General features: G+C 40.6%; 1 protein-coding gene across 1 annotated transcript; it reads left to right on the top strand.

The window, feature by feature from the left end:
• The first annotated feature begins 5,085 nt into the window (after positions 1–5,085).
• Positions 5,086–12,757, top strand: LOC140239766 (sialin-like). The gene is made up of 9 exons (XM_072319587.1): positions 5,086–5,259; positions 5,524–5,760; positions 6,632–6,719; positions 7,290–7,385; positions 8,180–8,304; positions 9,010–9,165; positions 9,589–9,721; positions 10,607–10,848; positions 12,560–12,757. The coding sequence occupies exons 1-9, from the start codon at positions 5,101–5,103 to the stop codon at positions 12,755–12,757; spliced, it is 1,434 nt and encodes a 477-aa protein (XP_072175688.1). The 5' UTR covers positions 5,086–5,100.
• The last annotated feature ends 1,189 nt before the right edge of the window (positions 12,758–13,946 follow it).

Genomic DNA, 13,946 nt, shown 5'->3' with positions numbered 1-13,946 from the left:
TCAAACTCCAAATCGAATCAAACTTGTGAGCCAGGAACGAAGGTCACTGATGTCGACCCCTATCTAGGTTTACAAGCATGACAGGGTAGACTTTAAACACCGCTCACAGACGATGGTATATATTATGTATTTATGATCGTGCACAACATCTGGCCTTATATCTTCAGGCATGCTCTAATACGAGTGCAACCACTGCATCAACTATATAAATGCTACAAGTTCACGAGGGTCCTGACATCACATGTCCACGCCTCTGTGTCATGGATATAACTACAATCGCATTTAGCCATAATTATCTCTGGAATTACAAGCATACGAAGCATTTGCCGTGACTTTACAGGTGTACATTCCTAATTTTGTATATGACGTATAGGTTATATCTCAGAAAAGAAAAATGGTGAAGAACTACGAAACTTTGACTTCGGCTGACTCCCTGACGTCGTCCTCGACATCAGTTCCTTCGAGATATCCTTCGATGTCGAACACGATGGGCCTCAGAAAGTCATCGAAAGAGTCGCTGCATTCCGAGGTTACTGGGCGAGAGACTGATCCTCTTATTGGTGAAAAGAAAAGTGAGTTATCTTAAGACGAGCTTGGTATATGCTTCCTCAGTTTTGACTTTCGCATAATCCTTTCCCATTGATCTATATATACATATATATATATGTGTGTGTGTGTGTGTGTGTGTGTGTGTGTGTTTGCTATAGAAGTACCGACTGCGCCATGACATCGTTTGCAACCTGATTTTACCGCACTTCCAATGATGCAGAATATATGTATATATATATATATATATATATATATATATTTCTCCTTTAAAGATATACGCCACACGCGTATATAATAGGCTTTTATGTATTTTGATACATGAAGAACTCTACAGGTCAACTACAGCGAATTTACGATATTCAAATTCCATGCATCTACTCTTTTTTTTTTTCAGACAACGCAAGAAAATATAGAGGTGTATTTACATTCCAACATCCATTATAAAAGAATTTGGATTCCAATGGATAGAGGGTATATTCTCAGAAGGAACATGCGGCTAAACATTTTACTTGAAAGCGATATGTTATGATTATGAAAAAAATACTGAATAAAATACATTGTTTGAAGAAAATAGTAAGAAAATACGATGAGAATTCAATATTTTCATTCTTGTGACACAATGAAAGAGCACTTGACTTTCCTGTTTCAGACAGCTGGAAGAATGATTACTCTTGACCTGTTATATCAGTAACAATGCGAGGGAATGTGTTCTTTTCGTAAAGAATACATTTTGTGGATTTCTTATTATCGTTGTTCCGTACACAGTGGCGTTGCGAACAATGGTGTAGCCTTCTCATGCAGCAATGGAAGCACAAAAACTTTAGAAATGTATAACTTTTGATCGGAATGTCTAATTTTCTCAAACTTCACTAATGTATTCTAATATCGCTGCATTAACTCAATCCACATTATTTGGGCACCGTCTTCTTTTAACGCATCATTTGCTGCAATCCTTTCACCTACTTAAAAACTGAACAAACAAACAAATGTACTGGATGACAAACTTACTGCTTGTCATGGTAACGTCATGCTCATGTTTGATGAGGTGACGCCAGGTGTTCAAAGTGGTCATTTCTTTCTCAATGCTTGATGCTTGATTAATTGATTTGTTGGCAGCTTCTGAAAATTACACAGGGATGGATTAGCTTCAGCGCTAGATTGGGTCACCTGGTGTAGTATAGGCGCTGTACAATGACAATCTTAAAGAAATTAAAAATGGTATTAAGTGGGAGTATATCTGTCGCGGTTGGTGAGTTTATAGCAATTTTTGATGGATGTATCTTTCTTGTTCCACAATGCAAACCCTCTCGGACCGAACTATAGAAAAGGATAGTTTGCAGACAGTTTTATTCTTTATCTACATGCATTAACACACGTCCATACACCCTCACACACACACACACACACACAAACAGCACACACACACACACATACACACACACACACACACACACGACTTTTATCTGTAATAGACAAGTACTGTACGTCATTACTTGTATTGTCACGCGAATCCGTAATCCTCCCGTTAACTCCACAAGCTCTCAGGGTAAAGGTTCCCACCCCTTGTAAACCTAACGAATGTAAAGAGAGAGAGAGAGAGAGAGAGAGATAACATATGCTAGGCAATTCAACAACATTTAATACTTGAGCTGATCTTGCACATATCCCTCACATAGACAAAACATAAAACATTCAGACGCAGAAACACTTCCTCGTTGACCTTAAACTTACCTCTTTCATCCCGTCGAGCAATCAACAAGATCAATGATATCTCGACTGTCCTTGTGTCACTGACAGTATCATCTCCATGTTTGCAAAGTACGAACACACACACGCACGCACACATACACACACACCCTCCCCTTCTCTCTGTTCATCCATCTTTTTTTTCTCTCTCTCTGCCTCTCTCTCTCTCTCACCCAAGTAGGTACATCTTTTCTCACTCCATTTCTGTGTTCACTACAAGCATGACGAAAAGAAGACCTTCTTTTATGCTGCATGTTCTTTGTATATTCCAAGAGAAAGTTCACGTGACATGCGTAAGGACATACGCATGCACAATATTTTTATTTAAATTAAATTTTACTTTAAAAATTCTTTTATCTTTTGAAATTATTCTTTTGTTGTCATAAAGTGTATAATTTCCTCCTCTTTCGAAATAACTTTCTAATTCCACAAAGTTCTTCTACTCATGAATATAGAATGTAGATAGGTCAACATTTCATCCAAATCACAAAGTCTTCTTCGGTCGTATGCCGCAGTACAAAGGAGAGTTGTAAGTTAGTGTCCAAGTTGCTGATCATGTCCAGGGCAGCATCACTTGGATTAGCAATTTCTGCAAACCCTTCGGAAAATTTGCGAAGGTGGCAGTCGTCCACGATGTGACCCAAGATTTGGTCGGGATGGCTGCAATCACATGCCGGACTATCCAAGTATCCCCATTGGTGTGGACGGTGGCATGTTTGTGTCATGGATGATTCGGTTGCGGTTCAGGGCGAGTCACTCTTTCCGAGGGAGGTCGAAGCCCCCCCGTAGCTCTGCTGTCGGGTCGGTGATGGTGTTGCATGTAACTATTGAGTGGTATCGGAGACGGCATCAGACCATTGATGGGAGATTGTTCAGGTCATCGTGGATTGGAAGGTCTGGGTCTGCATTGATGGCACTGGCGATCATTGCCATCTTTTCTGTTATTAGTAGGGAGGGGGTGTGTGACAAAACAGGAAGCCAGTGGAGAGGGTGGACCTGAATGTTCCTGAGACTGCCCGCATGGCCGAGTTCAGGACCGTATATAAACGTTCCGTGTGGCAGCTCTTGGCCCACGAAGATGAGCAGTATTCTGCAGTCGAGTCTACAAATGAGGGCTACTGTTGCAATACAGGGATTACTGGCTTTTAGACCCAAATTGATTTTTCTGATAATGTCGACTCGTAATTTTTTTTATATGCAACTCTCCTCAATTGTCCTAAGGTATTTCGGAAACACCCTGTGCTTGACAGAGTTGTCACAGAAGGCTACCTTGAGTTTAGCGTTGGTAAGATGGTTACTAACACAGAAGACAGTAACTGTAGTCTTTAAAGGGTTGCGACGAAGTCTACAGAAACTTAAAGTACTCCTCCATTGTCTTGAGGTCTCGGGTCAGGACTTGGCGGGTGTCACCCACGGATCTTCCCTGATATGTGAGGGCGAGGTCATCTGCATTAGCAAATTTCTTGGATGATTTCAAGACATGTCACTCACATATTGTTGAGAGTTGGAGTTAAGTTAATACAGTATATTGGGGGATACTGGTCTATGGTCTATGAAGGCAAGACCTGTTTTCAGGCCTGGTCGGAAGCCATCCTCGATGTTACTGGTTAGGGCTAGAACTTCGTTGGCACAGCTCCTACCGGTCTTAAACCTGCCTCTTCTCTCGGCAGGATGGGCTCCATCAAAGGAGCCAGAACCTGGCGAGTAGGAATAGTTCAAACAATTTGAAAGTTGTTAATAACAGTGAGCTAGATCTGTAGCTGGCACAGTCTGAAGAAGCTTTCCCCGACCTCAGGAGTGCGATGATCTTAATCTCTCTCCAGGCTTTTGGAAATGGTTCCGGTGGAATGGGCACAGGAGAAAAGGGATGTCACGGAAATGCGTCTGTTGCGGCCAATGTTCTTAAGAAACTCCGGGTAGATACCATCGATTTCGAAATGTTTCGAGATGTAAAAAGGGGGAGGCCATTAGCTGATCCTGAAGTGAATCAAAAGTCTGGATTGCAGTCTCGCCTTTATCTCCTGGAGTAGAAAGTGTCAGGTTGCGTGGCATCATGAAGGAGATGTAATAATTATGAGTCATGCGTTTTTGTGGGGTTTTTTTTCCATCAGAGGATAGCCAATATTCAGCTACACTAAGCTAGTCTTCCATGGGGTCAGTTGGATGTTAGGTGGGACCACTTCACCGGGTTAATCACCCTGCTCTTTGCGGTGAATGAATTACGTGCATGAGTTGTGACACTCTCACACACGGGACCTCCATTTTATGTCCTATGCGAGGGACATAGTGTTTTGCCTTTTGCTAGAAGTTATGGTATGATTACACACAATATTGCTCAGTCCAGACTCGGGTATCGAACCCGGGTCGCTTGGGTCAAAGGCGGACGCATTACCGACTGAGCCAACTCACCGCCCTGCGTTGGAGTTAATGAAAATAGAGTCCATGTGGTGTAGATACAAATCAGTAAGTACTTGAAAACTACATCATTCTCTGTGAAATAACAACAACAACAACAAAACAGCACGTATAATAACATTGTGAAGAATGGACCGACAGAAGCTCTTCTCCATTCGAGGCTATTTGCAAACGAAAAAACACATACAAACTCTTCTAGTTTCGCACTTAAACACCTTCATTTCCTCTGCACATCCAGATCGCTTTGCAGTGTTGTACAGTCAATTTAAAGTTACACTCACAGGACCCTTTTTTGTTAATTTGTTTGTATGTTTGTGTTTGTTGTTGTTCTTTGCAGTTCAAGGAATAATCCACACCCGCCACCAACTTGGCATCATTGTGTTCGTCGGAATGACCGCTGTTTGCGCCATGAGACAAAATGTCAGCGTTGCCATGGTAGCCATGGTGAATGACACCTACGTCACTCATCAGGTTTCCTGGAACGACAGCGAAGAGACATTTCAGACATGTCAACAGAATGCTGATCCTAATAACACGTCAACCGCAGAAGTAAGAGCGCAATTGCGTATTCGTAAGTTCTCGGTCACACGATGTTATTACGCTTCTGATAACGAGATGATTTGATTTAACAGCCATTTATCTACTCTCTTATTTTTCACCTACAGATCGAATTCGTCAGCTTTGATATTGACCCTCGTTGTTGTTCTTTAACTTAGTATTGTATAAGGATGTTTATTTGTGTGCTTTCATTTGGTGTTTCTGTATCTCGCATTGTTTTACTCGCATGTGACACCTTCTCTGTTGCATCTCTAGGAAGACGGCGAGTTTCTCTGGGACGCCCACACCCAGGAGCTAATATTTGCAGCCTTCTTCTACGGATACATCTTTACCCAGATCCCTGGCGGCTGGCTCGCAGACAAATACGGCATGAAGTGGGTCTTAGGCTCCGGTTTTCTTCTGTCCAGTGTCTGCACTCTTCTAGGTCCAGTGGCAGCCATGGCAGATTTCCGTTGGTACTTCGTGACCCGCTTCTTCAGCGGCTTGGGCGAGGTTGGTCATCATTGGTCGTTTGTTGTTGTTGTTGTTGTTGTTGTTAATGTTGTTGTCGTTGTTAATGTTGTTTGTTGTTGTTATTTTAACGAGGGTTCTACAAACCCGAATAGGTTCGAACGTCCCGAGTAGATTCCGAACAGAATTTCGCTCATATTCAATAGCCTCACATTACATTGTAGACTTGAAGCCCCAGTCACTTGATTACTTTGAGTACGTGCAGCGATTTTAGCTTATATATATGTTTGACAGACGCATTCTACACGAAATCATACGTTGAAGATCACTCAGGGAATATCTTCTAATCATGTCAGTTATGATGTTGTAGATGATAGCCTTGATGTGCTTTATTTTTCTCCAACCATGTGGAAGGATTGAGCTCTTGGTCCTTAAAGGAGACTTCTGGGTGATTTTCAGATTTTTACATTTGAACAACTATGAATTAGTTATACCGAGGACAGAGTTTCAGAATTAGAGTTTGATAATTAGGATGAAGAATAAAAATATTTTCAAAATTTAGAACAAATTGCAATGAGCAAAGATGATGACATGGCAGAGTCACCATAAGAATGCATTAGTTGGGGCTCAAGGAAGCAGGGCATGCATAGATTATACACAGGTGAAGTCGCAAGCAAGCAGTGCTGTAATGGAATTACACTGCTACATTTCTGAAATATGTGAACCTCCTATGTCATCATCCTTGTTCAGTGTAATTTGTTTAAGGTTTTTCAAAGTATTGTTTCTCTGCTCAAAAACCACAATAAATTCCACAAATCCATACATGGAGTTGTCGATTTATGTACTATATGATGTGAAAGTATGAAAATCGTCTGGAATGTCCATTTAATGTAAACCTTTTTTTTTTCTGCAGGGCGTGTCGTTTCCAGCGATGCTGGCTATGTGGTCCAAGTGGGCGCATCCAAGTGAAAGGAGTAGCTTGAGTGTGATTGGATTCGCAGGTATCACCATACTCGTCTCGTTCTAGATTCTGCTCACTGTCGTATCAGTTTGCGAGTTCCAATTATACCCAGATGCCGTCCATTGGTTTTGGTTACTTCTATAATGATTATGCCCGCCATTTGCTGTTTTATTGTCATATCTCGAATGGAAACAGCAGAACCTCTACTAAACTACGTCCACTCTATCCGTGCCTATATATGTCACCCACTATCCATCTACACACATCTCCTCGGGCGTTTTATAAAGTCATTTATAAACACCTAGATAATTTAGATCCTTGTCATTTGATTGGTTATTTGCTATTGGTCATTCGTCCCATTTAACTGTTACGGTCATCATTCGTGCAATTGTGGCTCCAATGTTCCATTGCACTCATGAAAATATGTTATTTGTGTAATAGTTCCTTTACGTCTTATATTCAATACTGTCATTATTTGCTGTAGAATTGAAGATATCGATTCAAATTTATAGAGACACTGCCCCTCTTATCGAGATAGCTCCTTTGCTGTAGTTCATGTGATGTCTACTCATTTCCGGTTTTCACGATATGAGCGTTTTCTTTGTACCAGGTTTCAACTTTGGCAACATTGTCGGCAATGCACTTTCCGGTTTTCTGATCAACCTAGACATAGTCGGGGGATGGCCGTTTACTTTCTACATTTACGGTCAGTATTTATGGCTTCTTTAGTGGCTACGTGGAATTAGTCCAATTTAGACGGATATTAAAAGTTCTCTTACCGTTCCGGAAAGGGCCATAAAGCCTTGTTAAGATATTTTTAAAACGTTCTAGGCGGTTTTGATTATTTTTTGTTTGGACGTCCACAGAACGTCCACTCCTTTCGTAATGAGCAGAAATTGACGTTCTATTACACGACATACGAATTTGGATTTCCATGTTCACTGAGACATGAACGTAGACCATCCATGGATTTCACTGAATTTAGGGTGTGGATAAAAGATTCTCTAGATTGTGTCATGAGAAGTTATCCCGGAAAACATGTTTATTTCTTATTGTTTAAAGCCCCACTAATGGTCAATAAAATGATGACTCAGACTTAGCATCTCTCCGGTATTTCTTTGTTAAAGTGACGAGGGGGACAATCTAAATCATTGACAACTTGACAGCTTGACAATTTGACAACGTGGCAAAGTATTGAATTCAATATTGAATTGAGTTAACTTTATTTCAGCTTTAGTAACGATTTGTCTTTTACATGCATATACACAAAAAAAAAGAAATAATTCGCCGAAGACAAACAATATACGACATCTTTTATGAACTAAGAAATAACAAGACATGATAATTACGATGGAAACGGAGGGATGGAGGTAGAAGAAGAAGTCAGGGATGTATAAGTGGGGAAAAAATAAATCTTTAAATTTACCATGTCATGTTGCCAACACTGTAAGGCAAAATGATTGGTATTTTTAAAAAAAAAGTTTCTGTCATCACTTGCAGGATCGTGCGGGGTTATGTGGGTCATCGCGTGGTGCTTTCTGGGGTACAGCTCGCCCGGCGATCACCCGTGGATATCGGTGGAAGAGAGAACATACTTGGAGGAAGGGCTCCGCCTGTCAGGCTCGGTAAATCAGTGACATGGTCAGGGATAAGGTCAGAATCAAAATAATTTGACGAAAACCAAGAAGAAGTAGCCATCGTTAATTAAGATGTGGCCGGTCAACATGCAACCCTGGTAAAGTCTTGGACGTTTTTCAATTAATTTTGGTTGTTTGAAAAATACGATGAAATAGCATTAGTTTAGAAATATTTAGATATCATATCACATCATAATTATCATAAAGAGCCACAATTCATGAGCGTACAAATCCCAACTAGAGATTATATGGCCATGGTTTTAAACATGGCTATGATTAAAAACACTGAATAATCGGTGTGTATTTTCGTCGACGAGGGGAAAATCAGTTGCAATAAAAACAACTCGACGCAAGAATTATGAATTAGAATAGAACCTATACTCTTCGTTTTGGGAGGAATTTCATGGGAGGATTTACATAAAGAGAGAAGGGAGTACATGTACTATTCAACCATGCTTAAATCTCTTTATAATGAAGAAAATTTGATTCCAAGCAAAAGTTGTGTCCCCTCAGTTTTCCTACATCATGATTTCCCAAGTTTTAATTCAGATGCTAGGAAATTTATTATCCGCTACTTTATTATTTTTTTTTTTTAGACGACCTTAACTATAATTTTACAAAATATCGAATTCGTAGGCCTACTCACTGTATTTACACAAGAGTTGAATATACTCTATGTTTCAATTTGGTTAGAAAGGCAAAGTGTCGGTTCCGTGGGCCAAGATGTTGACTTCGCCCACCATGTGGGTCCTGGTCTTCACACACTTTGCTCACACGTGTGGCATGTTTACCCTCCTCGTCAATCTGCCGCTCTACTTCAGCGACGGTATCAGAGTGCCTATCGAACAGGTGATGACATTAACCCATAACGAAGTAACCTTATTGATGGCCATAATTAACAAGATCATAATCAATATAATGATGTACAAATGCCTTGATGAGCTTCATATTAATTGAAAGCGATGTTGGAAGTGATGACTATGAAGCATGTGTCATGGTAATCATGTGTCACATTTGTTTATTGTCATTGTTTCACTTATTGTTAAATCTTGACAGTGCACAGTGGCGACTCAGTCACTTTGGCCAGCAAAATACAACGCGAACCCGGTGAAAGTGAATAAAAGAATTGTCGCAGTTTTCCCCCATATTGAGGAAGCTTCTTCTATCATACTGTTTGTTTGATAATATGATTTTAAAGTAGACTCAAGAATGAACCAGCGACATACTTCTACAGTAATCACAAATTCATCCTTTACGGTTCTCTCTCCGCAGGCGGGTGTGTACTCTGCGCTTCCATTTATTCTCCAGTTCGTCGTCATGATAGCAGCGAGCTACCTGACGGACCGACTTCTGGCGCGGGAAGTCATCGGCAAGACGGCTATTCGCAAACTGATGTCAGGAATAGGTAGACTATAGCTGATCCTATCTCTCCTTAGTAACAATACGTTGAGACATAGGCTTGAGATAATGAGGAATGCTTGTCGGTAAGATATAGTTCTGATTTCCCTTTGGTATAATACAAATAATACATGAGTTTTCAATATTGACCAGCCAGTCTCTCCGAGCCAGCAAGATGATAATGACGTTTTTCTGAAGACACCATTCTTTTTGATCAGTTTTTAACCCACTTCTAATCAGGAAAGTGAACTAAATCCATCTTAAATTTGAAAGGTTTTCTTTTCCATATTCAGTTCCCTTAGCGTGCAGGTAATGGATTCACTTGACAGATGGTGCTATAGAATTCCTAAACAGTATAGCATCGGGATAGTCTTTCAAAAGAGTGTTCCTTTCAGATTGATTCTCAGCACGTATCTGTCAGACACGTATATCAAAATTAACATCAATCATAATGATATCGATAGTGACACCATCGTTGAAGAGGATCATTGTAATTGCGAAGTCTAAATCTAAGTAGTCTAAGTAGGACCTTGCCTCTGTAGTCATGGTAGTCTCTTCATTTCTGTTCCTGAGGTCATAGCTGGTATGACTTCTTTTCTTTACTTTTTTTCAAAGGCCTTCACGCTGTTTGCACCGTCAGTCGTAGGCGAAGAAAGCCGCATCGGGTAGAAATCGACTTTAGATACTCCTGTTTACGAGTAATGTATTTTGTTCTTTACAAGCACGATAAGCGCTTCCACCCCCACCCACCCCCCCCCCCCCCTAAAAAAAAGAAAAAAAAAATCCGCTTAAAGTGTTGCCAAGACGGAGTATAAATTGGTGATCTAAGGACGCTCTATTACTTGCTTCGTTTTGCCTGCACATTTCCTCTCTATTCTTCATAATTTTCCAGGGTTCTTCTCAGGAGCTTTCTTTCTCATACTGACTGGATTTGCCAGCTGTAACATCGGTATGTCCGTAGCGTTTGTCACGTTGGCAATGGGCGGAATCGGGTCTTCCTTTGCTGGTCACTTTGTGTCGTTGCTTGACGTAGCCGGAGTCTACGCGGGCTCGGCCATGGGCATGATGAACACCGCCGGAACACTCGGCGGAATTGTTGGGCCATACGTCGTAGGAGTGTTCACAGAAGTGCAGGTAAATGTAGGCCCCTACATTATAGAGACTCCGACCAGGGTCCTGTTTCATAAAGCTTGTTATCAGTAATAACTGTCACATTTCTATGACAAATTTGCTCTCAGCCAATCAGATGCAATGATTTCAGTAGCTTATAACAACTATTGTAACTTGTTATTGATAACAAGTTTTATGAAATGGGGCCCTGATCTCCCGCTTTCGGCGGAGAGATCTCCAACTTGATGGTCAATTTCGCGCAATCTCCCGCTCTCCGTCTTGAATTAAAATTTCTCCTGCTCTAGTTGTGTGTCTCCCGCCTAACTTTAGCCTTCCCCAGCCCAATTTAGCAGCACAGAGCATCAATATCCCTAGAGGTTCAGGGTCGCTTCATAGGGCTTGACCCCGGCAGCAAGAGACTTCGCATTTCGCGGTCATCACGTTTGCGCTAGCCACACATGGTATAGTGCGCATGGTCACGCGATCAGCATGGTCAGTCTCCACTTTGATGTAGGGGCTCCAGCCGGGAGATTTAAGATTCGCTTCGAGTTTGAGTCTTTATACAGAATACATAAAGCTAGTATTCTCGAAAAGGTGGAAACGTGATTCTTGCCGGCATCTAAAATTTGTAAAGTGATAATGTTTTACAACATTTTGATAGGTACAGTATTTGAAACATCCGAAAGAATGTTTTCAATAGCTTTTGAGTGAAGAAATTCAAAGTGCTTATTCAACGAGGAACGCATTTAAAAACGCACGGCTTGTGCAACCAGCTGAAAGTAGTTGCTTAAAAGTAGATGGTATATATAATGAGTTTTCTATAAACATCCAACTGTTGTATTTACCTGTGACAGTTTCGACAACGGGCTGTCATCTTTCTCAAACGATGGCTAATCAGAACTGACGTTTTGGCCCCAATCAGCAATCACCCATCAGGTGTGACATCTGGGTGATAGCACCATCGTAAATGTCAGACAGTTGGAATATGACACCCCCCCCCCCCCATCCCAGTTCATGTCGTGAGGGGTTCTCTTTATCCAGATGGCCTCTCTGATGCACTTATCTATAAACTTCTTTATCTGTATCTATCAATAATCCTGATCATAAATGAACTTATTTACTATTAGATTGCGCTGTGCATTCATGATAACATTATTGTGCCAGGTAAAGGGAACAGCGATTCCATTCCGGAGACCACTCAAACGTAGTCAAACATGCATTCGTTGACGATTTGTGGTCTTCTCAACTAAAAGTAATTCCAACCAACCACACTGTAAGAGTACCCTTGCAAACTGTTAGATAATAGTAATGATGATCAAAATTCACTCTGATAGCTTGGATTGTAGATAGGAGCACTATAAGTAGTAACAACAACGATAGTAATGATTTGTTATAATTGCCGTTATTGTTATCGTTATCATCATAGGGAAAGTGATGTTAATGAAACGGTCTCCGTTTTTTAGGAGCGCTGTTATATCGGCGTCATGAAACTACTTATCAAGTAGCGTCAAATTATTGTTAACAACAACAACAACAACAACAAAACAAGTATCTACTTTTAATAGTCGTTGCCTTTTCTACTACCACTTGACTACAAAAGCAGTTTAAGGTCATTTTTAGGGATATGTTAATGTCCTTGGTTATAGTAATTGTTCTCTGAACTCTCTCCTTTCCGGTTTCCAGTCACTTTCAATTCTTTCCCTCTCTCATTTTTTTTTCTCTCTCTGTCCCAAAGTCCGACATCACTGGTTGGCAGAAAGTTATGTGGTTCTTGGCCGGAGTGTACGCCTTTGGCGGACTGACGTTTGTCCTGTTTGGCACGACTCGTCTGCAGCCTTGGGCAAGAATGGATGAGGGCGGCAAACAAAAATATGGTGTTCTAGACGAATCCAAGGCTGACTCTACTGTAACCATGGTAACAAGTGAAACCTGAAGATACGGCTTTCAAAGACTGCGAGCAGGACCAAAGCAAAACAGCCTTCCCGACACAATACGAGCATAATTATGTGGATTTTTGACAAGTCCTCATTGTTTAGGTTATAAATGTTACACTGGATTTAGAGCTGTCATTGGCACAGAAAACCCCACAGCGTTGTACACTCTGTGCAAAGTCTTTCGTGTAGGAAGGGCTAAATCACTCATAAATCTCGGCCCTTGGACTTGTTCAAAAGACTTCTATGTGACCCTGCATCACAAAACAAACAAAAAGTCGCCAGACATGGATTTTTTTGATAAGAGCAGATTCTGAAAGAACAGACTCTAAGCTTTAAAATCATGCATAGCTTAATTGAAATGAACTTTCCTAACCTATCTAAATATTGGAAAGAAAGCATGCATTCTGGAAAAGTGTGAACTGAGAAAAGAGGCTCTGGTATGAAGTGCAGGGTCTATCTGTCTATTCAAGCGCGTAATCTTTACAAAACTGTGCTAGCTGTGCGATGAATGGGACAAAAAAAAATATGATGTAAACCACTGGGGCAACAACAATGAAGGAATTATCAGATTAAGTTTAAATTGAGAATGTTCTGTTAACACATTCTGACCATTATAAATGCCAACTTTCAATGCAGTAGCTTCATCCCTTCAAAAGTTATCAGACTTCAAAGTGAAGAGTGTGCAAAGGGTTATCAAGAAATGAAAAGGGGCCTCTAACACATACCTTATCTCTCTATTCCACAAAAAAAAAAGAGTTGTAGAAAAACTGCTGAAAATGGACTTTCCCATTCATTTTATGATCCCAAAGTTAGGAATAATGTAGAAGAAGAGTAGTTCCTTCAGAAAATATGAAAAACTCAATATTGACTTCGTTGACCCGGTTCACCTTTTTTGAGTCCCCACGTAAAATCAAGGGGCGCGACTTTTTGTTCGTTTTGTGATGCACGGTCACATATGTTGGTCAGATTCTTTTATTATGCGAATGAAATACCTGACGCAGGCAACGTGAATGCATTCGGAAGGCAACACTTTTATTTTATCCTGGATTCGACTGCAAATATAAAATCTATTTCTCGTGGCTGAAAACTTAACCCTTGCTAAATCATCGCCTTCTTTATGACCACTAGTACTACGTATTTCGTTTATGACTTTTGTACGAAATTGACTATGTATACAAGATGTTTACG

Source organism: Diadema setosum, chromosome 16 (assembly GCF_964275005.1).
Source record: "Diadema setosum chromosome 16, eeDiaSeto1, whole genome shotgun sequence".
Taxonomy (NCBI): domain Eukaryota; kingdom Metazoa; phylum Echinodermata; class Echinoidea; order Diadematoida; family Diadematidae; genus Diadema; species Diadema setosum.
Note: the sequence above shows the minus strand (reverse complement) of the source record. Positions and strands in the feature narration are given on the sequence as shown.

Excerpts from the sequence above, each read along its gene's own strand:
- LOC140239766 (XM_072319587.1), top strand. The coding sequence starts at position 5,101 with ATGACCGCTGTTTGCGCCATGAGACAAAATGTCAGCGTTGCCATGGTA. Across the intron at positions 6,720-7,289 it reads GAGTGTGATTGGATTCGCAG|GTTTCAACTTTGGCAACATT; the intron begins GTATCACCATAC and ends TCTTTGTACCAG. Across the intron at positions 8,305-9,009 it reads GGCTCCGCCTGTCAGGCTCG|AAAGGCAAAGTGTCGGTTCC; the intron begins GTAAATCAGTGA and ends CAATTTGGTTAG.